At 38.6% G+C, this 12196-nt stretch overlaps 1 protein-coding gene across 1 annotated transcript in view; it reads left to right on the top strand.

Moving 5' to 3' along the window:
- The window catches only part of TTN (titin), a 291603-nt gene that overhangs the window by 257047 nt on the left and 22360 nt on the right, over positions 1-12196 (top strand). The window contains exons 277-291 of the mRNA XM_056110131.1: positions 491-787; positions 897-1484; positions 1576-1878; positions 1997-2293; positions 3445-3732; positions 3864-4163; positions 4463-4765; positions 4864-5169; positions 5276-7042; positions 7436-7729; positions 8411-8698; positions 8816-9115; positions 9212-11278; positions 11385-11687; positions 11879-12184. Of these exons, the coding sequence (XP_055966106.1) occupies positions 491-787; positions 897-1484; positions 1576-1878; positions 1997-2293; positions 3445-3732; positions 3864-4163; positions 4463-4765; positions 4864-5169; positions 5276-7042; positions 7436-7729; positions 8411-8698; positions 8816-9115; positions 9212-11278; positions 11385-11687; positions 11879-12184 (8007 nt within the window). The remainder of the gene's footprint in view (positions 1-490; positions 788-896; positions 1485-1575; positions 1879-1996; positions 2294-3444; positions 3733-3863; positions 4164-4462; positions 4766-4863; positions 5170-5275; positions 7043-7435; positions 7730-8410; positions 8699-8815; positions 9116-9211; positions 11279-11384; positions 11688-11878; positions 12185-12196) is intronic.

Below are 12196 nucleotides of genomic sequence, written 5' to 3'. Positions count from 1 at the left end.
TTTAATGACTTTGGCTTGCTTTAAGAAATTTATACTATAACACAAAATGATATCTTTAAGAGAAAAGTTTTCATAACTTAAAAATGTGTAGAAATGTATGTAGCTGGAATTGAATAGTTAATGCTTAAGTATAATTGGATTTCACAGCACATATGCTGTCTATGCACAAAAAAATGGACTATTGAAGTTTCTTAAAAAGTTTTATTCGTACCACTGCTCATTGTTATATCCTTATTTTATTATTCAAAATAAATTTGGGGTAAATTCTACCATTTTATGGTTATTTGAATTTGAATGTCATCACATGTCATAAAATGTTGACTTTTTGGTTAGCTCAAAAGTCAAATCAGTTGTCTAAAAAGTAAGAAAAACTAAACTAAGAGTAATTCTATGACTGTCATTTAAATTTTTCTTTTGATATACAGAAAAATTTATTTGGGATAAAACAATTTTATAATCTTCCTTTTCTTTTGCTCTATTATTTTCTCAGAAAAACCAAGCCCACCTGAAAAACTTGGGGTAACAAGCATATCTAAGGACAGTGTTTCCCTGACCTGGTTGAAACCAGAGCATGATGGTGGAAGTCGAATTCTACATTACATTGTTGAAGCTCAGGAAAAAGGACAGAAAAACTGGGTCAGATGTGCAGTGGTGAAGTCAACCAATCACATTGTTTCCGGTCTGAGGCAGAATTCAGAGTACTTTTTCCGGGTGTTTGCTGAAAATCAAGCTGGTGTAAGTGACCCAAGAGAACTTCTGCTTCCTGTTCTTGTTAAGGAACAGCTAGGTATGCATAATTTTATTTATTTTATTTAACAACAAAATTTGGTGTTATTTACATAGATTTTGGTTGATTTTAGAAGTTTTCACCTCATCTTCTAACTCTTATTTTTCAGAACCACCTGAAATTGATATGAAGAACTTCCCAAGTCACACTGTATATGTTAGAGCTGGTTCAAACCTTAAAGTTGACATCCCAATCTCTGGAAAACCATTGCCCAAAGTGACCTTATCAAGAGATGGTGTTCCCCTAAAAGCAACCATGAGATTTAATACAGAAGTCACTGCTGAGAATATGACTATCAATCTCAAAGAAAGTGTTGCTGCTGATGCTGGGAAATATGAAATCACTGCTTCCAACTCCAGTGGAACAACCAAAACTTTCATTAACATCATTGTACTGGACAGGCCTGGTCCTCCAACTGGCCCCATTGTCATCAGTGATATAACAGAAGAAAGTGTAACTCTCAAATGGGAACCACCGAAATACGATGGTGGAAGTCAGGTTACCAATTACATTGTACTCAAGAGAGAAACAAGTACTGCTGTATGGACTGAAGTGTCTGCAACAGTTGCAAGAACTGTGATTAAAATAATGAAGTTGACCACTGGAGAAGAGTATCAGTTCCGTATCAAGGCAGAAAACCGCTTTGGCATAAGTGATCACATAGATTCAGCTTGTGTGGTTGTTAAACTGCCATACAGTAAGTTGTCAAACTTTTCAAAGATCCCAGGTTTTATTTTACTTAATGTTTTAAAGTTAAAATTTACCCATGTGGTTTCTCTCCTTTATAGCAACACCTGGACCACCATCTACACCACGGGTCACTAATGTTACTCGAGAAAGCATTACTGTAGCCTGGCATGAACCAGTGTCCAATGGAGGCAATGCAGTTATAGGTTATCATCTGGAAATGAAAGACAGAAACAGTATTTTATGGCAAAAAGTCAACAAAATGGTCATTCGCACAACTCACTTCAAAGTCACAACAATCAGTGCTGGACTTATTTATGAATTCAGAGTATATGCAGAAAACGCTGCTGGTATTGGAAAGCCTAGCCCTCCTTCTGAACCAGTTCTAGCCATTGATGCCTGTGGTATGTATATGTCATGATTAGGTTGTTCCTGACTATTTAAAAAAATGTAAATTGTATCTTTGCGAGAAAAACAATACTGACATATGTACCACTAATTTTCTTTTTCTTATTTCCAAAGAACCCCCAAGAAATGTTCGCATCACAGATATTTCAAAGAACTCTGTCAGCCTCTCATGGCAACAACCAGCTTTTGATGGTGGAAGTAAGATTACAGGCTACATTATTGAAAGAAGAGACCTTCCAGATGGCAGATGGACCAAGGCTAGCTTCACCAATGTTATTGAGACTCAATTCGTTGTATCTGGTTTGACTCAAAATTCACAGTATGAGTTCCGTGTCTTTGCTAGAAATGCTGTTGGTTCTGTCAGCAATCCATCTGAGGTTGTAGGACCCATTACATGCATCGATTCTTATGGTAAGCATTTTTAATATTTAGAATAACAACAGTTTTAACTTAATTTTTTTTACTTCTCTAGCTCTAATATGTGGATTAACTTTAGTGATGCTCATTAGCTAGATTTTTGAAAAAATATGAAATAACTGAGAACTTTAGGAAAATTCTCTAGGCTCCCAGGTTTAGAGACTTAACTATAAAATGTGGGATTTGAACTACAGGATATTTAAAGATATTTCCAATTCTAACAGTTTATTTCTTTGATTGTATAAGTTGATGCTTTCACTCTTTCCTTTTTACAGAAGAAAAAAAAAGTGTAGCATGGTTAATGTAAAGTAGCTTATTAGTGATATAGTGGAGATTCATACAAATTTCAAAATTTTCTCTATATTGCCATAAGACCAAAATATACTTACTTGACAATTCTGGAAAATAAGTACATTTAAGTCAACAGTTCAACAGCAGTTTGAAAATTAAAATATTTTGGGATTATATAGTGACACTGTTTCTAAAAGACTCCCATTTACAAGGAGAAGTTATTTAGTGTCTAAGCAAAAATATTCACTCCATACACATGCTGAAAATCTAGGGTTGTTTTTTATGAACCAGGCCTGTGGACACTGAATCAGCATTTATGAGACTAAGAAGCAAGTCAGATTTAACTCTGTTTCTCAGAATTTCCAGACAGTCTAGCAGAAAAGAAAAAAAAATGTGTCCAGTGAAATACATAGCTCAATGAGTAGATAATTCTGGTTTCAAGGATCTGGTGTGTACTGCCCACACATAGATCTCAGTGATCGAGGAAAGGAAATTTTGAAAACTAGAAGGTGGCTAGAGGAAGCAGAAAAGGTACACAGAATGAAAATGTGCAGGGAAGCATCCTCAGTGATGCTGTCATATCCATTTCCTATTTTATTTTTGAAAAAAAAAACCAAAGAGGTTTTAAAATACATTTAAAAGCACTCAAGTCCCTATGTAATTAGTTCAACATTGTTAACATAAAGAGCTTTATCACAATCTTCTTCATCTGGGAAAGAAGCATAGTTTACTTCCTTAATATTTAATTTAAATGTTTAAAATAATAGGTAGATATTTTAGAACTGTTATGTTTTATAACGGACATTACCCTGATATATTCCCTTTTTAATATTTATGATGTATTTTTCTTGCAGGTGGGCCTGTAATTGATTTGCCTCTAGAATATACAGAAGTTGTAAAATACAGAGCAGGAACATCTGTGAAGCTAAGAGCTGGCATTTCTGGCAAACCTGCACCTACAATTGAGTGGTACAAAGATGATAAAGAGTTACAAACCAATGCACTAGTATGTGTTGAAAATACCACTGATACTGCCTCTATACTTATCAAAGATGCAAACCGCCTTAATAGTGGAAGCTATGAATTAAAACTAAGGAATGCCATGGGCTCAGCCTCAGCTACCATTAAAGTGCAAATCCTTGGTAGGTACTGAATACAGGACATCATATTTTGTTTGCCTAAAAATGTGGTAAATTTAAATTATCTTTTAAATGCCTTATTTTAATTTTATTTTCAAAAACGCTAATATATTATCTTGTTCTTTCACTGATAGACAAACCAGGACCTCCAGGTGGCCCAATTGAATTTAAGACTGTCACAGCTGAAAAGATAACCCTGCTTTGGAGACCTCCAGCAGATGACGGCGGTGCGAAAATCACTCACTACATTGTGGAGAAGCGTGAGACCAGTCGTGTTGTGTGGTCTATGGTGTCTGAAAATTTGGAAGAGTGCATCATTACAACCACAAAAATTATCAAAGGAAACGAATACATTTTCCGAGTCCGTGCTGTGAACAAATATGGAATTGGTGATCCTCTGGAATCTGATCCAGTGGTAGCAAAGAATGCATTTGGTGAGATGTGATTTTATTAGATAGCTAAAGTAAGATTAAAAAATACTTTATGTGTAATTTTTATGACTGAAATCCAATCATGAACAACTTTGTAAGGGTCTATCTCATAGTTATTCAATAAAAAAGTAAAAAAAGAACAAGTGCAAGTTAAGGGGTCGTAGAGATAGGACAGTGGGTAAGCACTTGACCTTGCATGCATTCAAGCCAGGTTCAGCACCACACATGAACTCCACACATGAGCACTGCAGGGAGTAACTCGGTTGCTCCTTTGAACTAATTTCCTTTTCCTTTTTAAATAGTTACACCTGGACCACCAAGCATACCAGAGGTGACAAAGATTACCAAGAATTCAATGACTGTTGTCTGGAACAGGCCAGTTACAGATGGTGGTAGTGAAATAACTGGCTATTTCCTTGAAAAGCGAGACAAGAAAAGCCTTGGGTGGCTTAAAGTTTTAAAGGAAACTATCCGTGACACCAGACAGAAAGTGACAGGACTCACAGAGAATAGTGACTATCAGTACCGAGTTTGTGCTGTAAATGCTGCTGGACAAGGTCCATTTTCTGAACCCTCTGACTTTTACAAAGCTGCTGATCCCATTGGTAAGTACTCATAAATAGAGCATCTTCACCTGTGTCTCCATTCATCACTAAATTGTACATGCCTGTGGTAATTACTATATTATGAATAACCATTTCAGATCCTCCAGGCCCTCCAGCTAAGATAAGAATTGCAGATTCAACTAAATCATCCATCACCCTTGGATGGAGTAAACCTGTCTATGATGGAGGCAGTGATGTTACCGGTTATATTGTGGAGATGAGACAAGGAGAGGAAGAGGAATGGACTGTTGTTTCTACTAGAGGAGAAGTCAGAACTACAGAATATGTAGTACCAAATCTGAAACCTGGAGTCAATTACTACTTCCGGGTATCTGCTGTAAACTGTGCTGGACAAGGAGAGCCTATAGAAATGACTGAACCTGTACAAGCTAAAGATATACTTGGTATATACCTAGAGTTTTTTTCATTTTTTTTGATTTACAGAAAGTTTAGGAATTTACTCATTTTTTTGCTTTAACACTCATTCTGTGTTTCTATTTATGTTTACAGAGGAACCAGAGATTGATCTTGATGTGGCTCTCAGAACATCTATAATAGCTAAAGCTGGAGAAGATGTACAGGTATTGATACCCTTTAAAGGCAGACCTCCACCTACTGTCACATGGAGAAAGGATGAGAAGAATCTTGGCAGCGATACCAGATACAGTATTCAAAACACTGATTCATCTTCATTGCTCATTATTCCTCAAGTTACTCGTAATGATACAGGAAAATATGTCCTCACAATAGAAAATGGAGTTGGTCAGCCCAAGTCTTCAACTGTGAGCGTTAAAGTGCTTGATACACCAGCTGCCTGCCAGAAATTACAGATTAAACATGTTTCTCGAGGCACAGTCACTTTGCTCTGGGATCCTCCTCTCATTGATGGGGGCTCTCCCATAATTAATTATGTCATTGAAAAGAGAGATGCCACCAAGAGAACATGGTCTGCAGTGTCACACAAATGCTCCAGCACATCCTTTAAAGTGACAGATTTATCAGAGAAAATTCCATTCTTCTTCAGAGTGCTTGCAGAAAATGAAATGGGACTCGGGGAGCCTTGTGAAACCACCGAGCCAGTGAAGGCAGCTGAAGTACCAGCTCCTATTCGCGACCTTTCAATGAAAGATTCCACAAAGACATCTGTTACCCTGACCTGGACCAAGCCTGACTTTGATGGTGGTAGCATTATTACAGAATATGTTGTGGAAAGAAAGGCTAAGGGTGAACAAGCATGGTCGCATGCTGGCATAACTAAGACCTGTGAAATTGAGGTTGGCCAACTGAAGGAACAATCAGTCCTGGAATTTAGAGTGTCTGCCAAAAATGAGAAAGGACTGAGCGACGCTGTCACTATTGGGCCAATAACTGTGAAAGAACTTGTCATTACACCTGAAGTCGATCTGTCAGAAATCCCTGGGGCACTTGTCACTGTGAGAATTGGGCATAATGTTCACCTGGAATTGCCTTATAAAGGAAAACCTAAACCATCGATCAGTTGGGTAAAAGATGGCTTGCCACTGAAAGAAAGTGAATATGTTCGCTTTAGTAAAACTGAAAACAAAATTACCTTGAATATTAAGAATGCCAAGAAGGAGCATGGAGGGAAATATACCATTATTCTTGATAATGCAGTTTGTAGGAATTCATTTCCAGTGACAATAATCACACTTGGCCCACCATCAAAGCCTAAGGGGCCCATACGATTTGATGAAATCAAGGCTGACAGTGTCATCATGTCATGGGATGTACCTGAGGATGATGGAGGAGGAGAGATTACTTGTTATAGCATTGAGAAGCGAGAAGCTTCACAGACTAACTGGAAGATGGTGTGTTCAAGTGTTGCCAGAACAACTTTCAAGGTCCCTAACCTAGTCAAAGATGCTGAGTACCAGTTTAGAGTTAGGGCAGAAAACAGATATGGCGTCAGCCAGCCACTTGTCTCAAACATTATTGTGGCAAAACACCAGTTCAGGATTCCTGGTCCCCCAGGAAAGCCAGTTATCTACAACGTGACTTCTGATGGTATGTCCCTAACTTGGGATGCTCCAGTATATGATGGTGGTTCAGAAGTTACAGGATTCCATGTTGAAAAGAAAGAAAGGAATAGCATCCTCTGGCAAAGAGTGAATACCTCACCAATATCTGGAAGAGAATATAGAGCTACTGGACTAATAGAAGGCCTGGATTACCAGTTCCGTGTATATGCTGAAAATTCTGCGGGCCTGAGCTCACCCAGTGACCCAAGCAAATTTACTTTGGCTGTTTCTCCAGTAGGTAAGTGATGCATAATTATTCAGATGTATATAAATTAGCAACTGAATGTTCTAGGAATAAGCATGGCTTTATTTCTATGTATTACCTTCTGACTTTTCTTCATGTAAGGTAAGAGGTATCATTTTAAATCAATAAAACTATAAAGTTCTTTGGTACATGGATAATGGGCATGGTGTGGAACATGTATTTGAAGAGGTGAAACTTTATTTTTAAAACAAATACAGAGTTGTAAATCAACATGACTTTGTTTTTTTAAAAAAATCAACATTATTTTATTTAAAAAATACTATGGAACAGAGAAATTGAAAATCATGGCAAAAGTGAACTTGGGGTTTACCTGTTTTACTTCATTTTAGAAATGATGTATTGAACTTCTCTATATGATTTTTTTAGATCCACCTGGCACCCCTGACTACATTGATGTCACCCGAGAAACTATCACACTTAAATGGAACCCACCTTTGCGTGATGGAGGCAGTAAGATTGTGGCCTACAGCATTGAAAAACGGCAAGGGAATGATCGCTGGGTTAGATGCAACTTTACTGATGTCAGTGAATGTCAATACACAGTTACTGGACTTAGTCCCGGGGATCGATATGAGTTCAGAATAATTGCAAGAAATGCTGTTGGAACAATAAGTCCACCTTCACAGTCTTCTGGCTTTATTATGACAAGAGATGAAAATGGTAAGCATTTATGAAAGACTAACAATATTTGTATTTGAAAAAATATACTCTTGGTTCCTGGTCTGTAAAATAGGAACAGAAACATCCTGTCATAAAAATGCTTAAGGCTAATATGTAGATGAGCCAGATTTTATAGTACGCAGGTGACAAAATTCATATGATTGGCTTCAAATCTTTTTACTATATATTTTACTCATTTCTATACAGAGAGCATGCAAATAGTAATGAGTTTTTATTTTCCTAATTTCAACATTTATAATAAATATTTTTAAATGTTCTCAAGATTAGTCATACATCTTTCTGAAGTTATTAAAATATAACTTACATCCACTAGTACAATCATCACTTTGCATGAATGCAGTTGATGCCCTTTTATAATAACATGTCTAGATATATAGTAAGATTAGGAAATAAAAGAACTGTTAATATTTTTTCTCATTTTACAAATGATAGTGTAACAACATTAAGCACATAATAAAAGAGCTAACCAAACAATACGTAAATGTTTGACACCATAATATAAATTGTCAGTTATCAATCCGTCCTTCAAAATAGATTTAGGTAATAGTATAAGCATTCCCCTTCCAGACTATACTGTGCTAATGAAAAATGAAGTTGTGCTGATGAAATGTTAATATGTTTATTAGACCAAATTAATGTATTTTACTTTTTCTTTTATAGTTCCACCAACAGTAGAATTTGGCCCTGAATATTTTGATGGTCTCACTATTAAGTCTGGAGAGAGTCTTAGAATTAAAGCTTTGGTACAAGGACGACCAGTACCTCGAGTAACTTGGTTCAGAGATGGAGTGGAAATTGAAAAGAGAATGAATGTAGAAATAACTGATGTCCTGGGATCTACCAGCCTCTTTGTTAGAGATGCTACACGGGAGCATCGTGGTGTATATACTGTGGAAGCCAAAAATGTATCTGGCACCACAAAAGCTGAAATTACAGTGAAAGTACAAGGTACTTTAAAAAAAGTCTTCATAATCTTACAACATATAAACTAATATTAGAGATATACTGAATTGCACGTTAATATCTGAGAAAAAAGACATTAACTTTGGAACTTTTTTCTTACAGATACACCTGGAATACCGGTTGGACCAATAAGAGTCACCAATATTACTGGCGAGAAGATGACCCTCTGGTGGGAGGCCCCACTTAATGATGGGTGCTCCCCCATCACTCACTATATCATTGAAAAACGGGAAACCAGCAGACTTGCTTGGGCATTAATTGAGGATAAATGTGAAGCTCTAAGCTACACTGCCACTAAACTTATAAATGGCAATGAATACCAATTCCGTGTTTCTGCAGTTAACAAGTTTGGAGTTGGCAGACCCCTTGAGTCTGACCCAGTGGTTGCTCAAATACAATACAGTAAGTGTCCCTCTTTCTTTAGTGGTACTAGCATAAGATAAATTTACAAACAAACATACCTAATTGGTTTTTCTTTCTCTTCATCTCACTTTATAGCTACTCCTGATGCTCCTGGTACTCCAGAACCTAGTAATGTAACAGGTAACAGCATTACCCTGACGTGGACCCGGCCAGAATCAGATGGTGGCAATGAAATTCAACATTATATCCTTGAAAGGAGAGAAAAGAAAAGCACAAGATGGGTGAAAGTGATCAGCAAACATCCGATCTCTGAGACAAGATTCAAAGTCACTGGCCTGACAGAAGGCAATGAATATGAATTCCATGTCATGGCTGAAAATGCTGCTGGAGTAGGACCTGCAAGTGGTATCTCCAGACTCATCAAATGTAGAGAGCCTGTCAACCCTCCAAGTGCTCCCAGTGTGGTAAAAGTGACAGACACATCAAAAACAACAGTGAGCTTGGAATGGGCCAAGCCAGTGTTTGATGGTGGCATGGAAATAATTGGATATATTATTGAGATGTGCAAAGCAGACTTAGGAGACTGGCACAAGGTGAATGTAGAAGCATGTGTAAAAACAAGATACACAGTCACTGATCTACAAGCTGGTGAAGAATACAAATTCCGGGTTAGTGCTATCAACGGTGCTGGGAAAGGAGACAGCTGTGAAGTGACTGGCACAATTAAAGCAATTGACCGGTTAACAGCTCCTGAGCTAGACATAGATGCAAACTTTAAACAGACTCACATTGTTAGAGCCGGAGCCAGTATTCGCCTCTTCATTGCCTACCAAGGCAGACCCACTCCAACAGCTGTGTGGAGCAAGCCAGACTCAAACCTTAGCATTCGAGCTGATATTCACACAACAGACTCTTTCAGTACCCTCACTGTGGAGAACTGCAACAGAAATGACGCAGGGAAATACACCCTGACCGTGGAAAACAACAGTGGTAGGAAGTCTATCACATTCACTGTGAAAGTGCTAGATTCTCCAGGCCCACCTGGCCCGATCACTTTCAAGGATGTGACCCGAGGATCTGTTACATTGATGTGGGATGCCCCTCTCCTTGATGGAGGTGCCCGAATCCATCACTATGTGGTAGAGAAACGAGAAGCAAGTCGCCGCAGCTGGCAGGTTATCAGTGAAAAATGCACTCGTCAGATCCTCAAGGTCAGTGACCTGACAGAAGGCGTACCATACTATTTCCGGGTTTCTGCAGAAAATGAGTATGGAGTTGGTGAGCCATATGAAATGCCTGAACCAATCTTAGCCACAGAACAGCCTGCTCCACCTAGAAGACTGGATATTGTTGACACGAGCAAATCCTCTGCAGTCTTAGCTTGGCTTAAACCTGAGCATGATGGGGGCAGTCGCATCACCAGTTACCTGCTTGAAATGAGACAGAAGGGATCTGACTTCTGGGTTGAAGCTGGTCACACCAAACAGCTGACTTTCACAGTAGAACGTCTTGTTGAGAACACTGAGTATGAATTCCGCGTGAAAGCCAAGAATGATGCTGGCTACAGTGAGCCCAGGGAAGCCTTCTCTTCTGTCATCATAAAGGAGCCTCAAATCGAGCCCACTGCTGATCTCACTGGCATTACCAATCAACTGATCACTTGCAAAGCAGGAAGCCCGTTTACCATTGATGTGCCAATCAGTGGTCGTCCAGCCCCCAAAGTCATATGGAAGCTCGAAGAAATGAGACTGAAGGAGACAGATCGAGTCAGTATCACAACCACAAAAGACAGAACCACCCTATCTGTAAAGGAGAGTATGAGAGGAGATTCTGGCAGATACTTCTTGACCTTGGAAAACACAGCTGGTGTTAAAACATTTACCATCACAGTTGTGGTCATTGGAAGGCCAGGCCCAGTAACTGGCCCCATTGACGTCTCATCTGTCTCTGCTGAATCATGTGTGTTGTCATGGTCTGAACCTAAAGATGATGGAGGCACTGAAATTACTAATTACATTGTTGAAAAACGTGAGTCAGGAAAAACAGCTTGGCAACTTGTTAATTCAAGTGTCAAGCGCACTCAGATTAAAATCACTCATCTCACAAAATACATGGAATATTGTTTCCGTGTCAGTTCAGAGAACAGATTTGGTGTCAGCAAGCCTCTAGAATCTGCGCCAATAGTTGCGGAACATCCATTTGGTAAGAAAACAAATGATAGATAATCACATGTCAGCATCTTCAATTAAATATTTTCCCTAAATGTTATGAAGTTGTATTCATATTTGTTACCTTTGTTTATATTTAGTACCACCAAGTGCTCCAACCAGACCTGAGGTCTATTATGTGTCTGCCAATGCCATGTCTATTCGTTGGGAAGAACCCTACCACGATGGTGGCAGCAAAATCGTTGGCTACTGGGTTGAGAAGAAAGAACGTAACACCATTCTTTGGGTGAAAGAAAACAAAGTACCATGCTTAGAGTGCAACTATAAAGTGACTGGTTTAGTGGAAGGACTAGAGTATCAGTTCAGAACATATGCACTCAATGCTGCAGGCGTGAGCAAAGCCAGCGAGGCTTCAAGACCTATAATGGCTCAAAACCCAGTTGGTATGTATTACTATTATTGTTATTACTGGCAGTGGTGTTGTTGTTACCTCTAGAATTCAGAGCTGCATTTTTTTATGTGCTGCTGTTTATTTTCCTAGTCTCATTTCACTTCCTTGGATTTAAATTACTGTAGAAAGAAATGTTTGTAAATCATATGTATTTTTCAAATGTTAACTATGCATCCTTTTCAGATGCACCAGGAAGACCAGAGGTGACAGATGTCACAAGATCCACAGTTTCACTGATTTGGTCTGCCCCAGTGTATGATGGAGGCAGCAAGATTGTGGGCTACATCGTAGAGCGTAAGCCAGTCAGTGAAGTTGGAGATGGTCGCTGGCTGAAGTGTAACTATACCATTGTGTCTGACAATTTCTTTACTGTGACGGCACTCAGTGAAGGAGACACTTATGAATTCCGTGTACTCGCCAAGAATGCAGCAGGCGTAGTTAGCAAAGGATCAGAATCAACAGGACCTGTCACTTGCCGAGATGAATATTGTAAGAAATGGT

The sequence above is a fragment of the Sorex fumeus genome, unplaced genomic scaffold (assembly GCF_029834395.1).
Source record: "Sorex fumeus unplaced genomic scaffold, SorFum_2.1 ptg000009l, whole genome shotgun sequence".
Taxonomy (NCBI): Eukaryota; Metazoa; Chordata; class Mammalia; order Eulipotyphla; family Soricidae; genus Sorex; species Sorex fumeus.
This window is presented reverse-complemented; position numbering and strand designations above follow the sequence as displayed.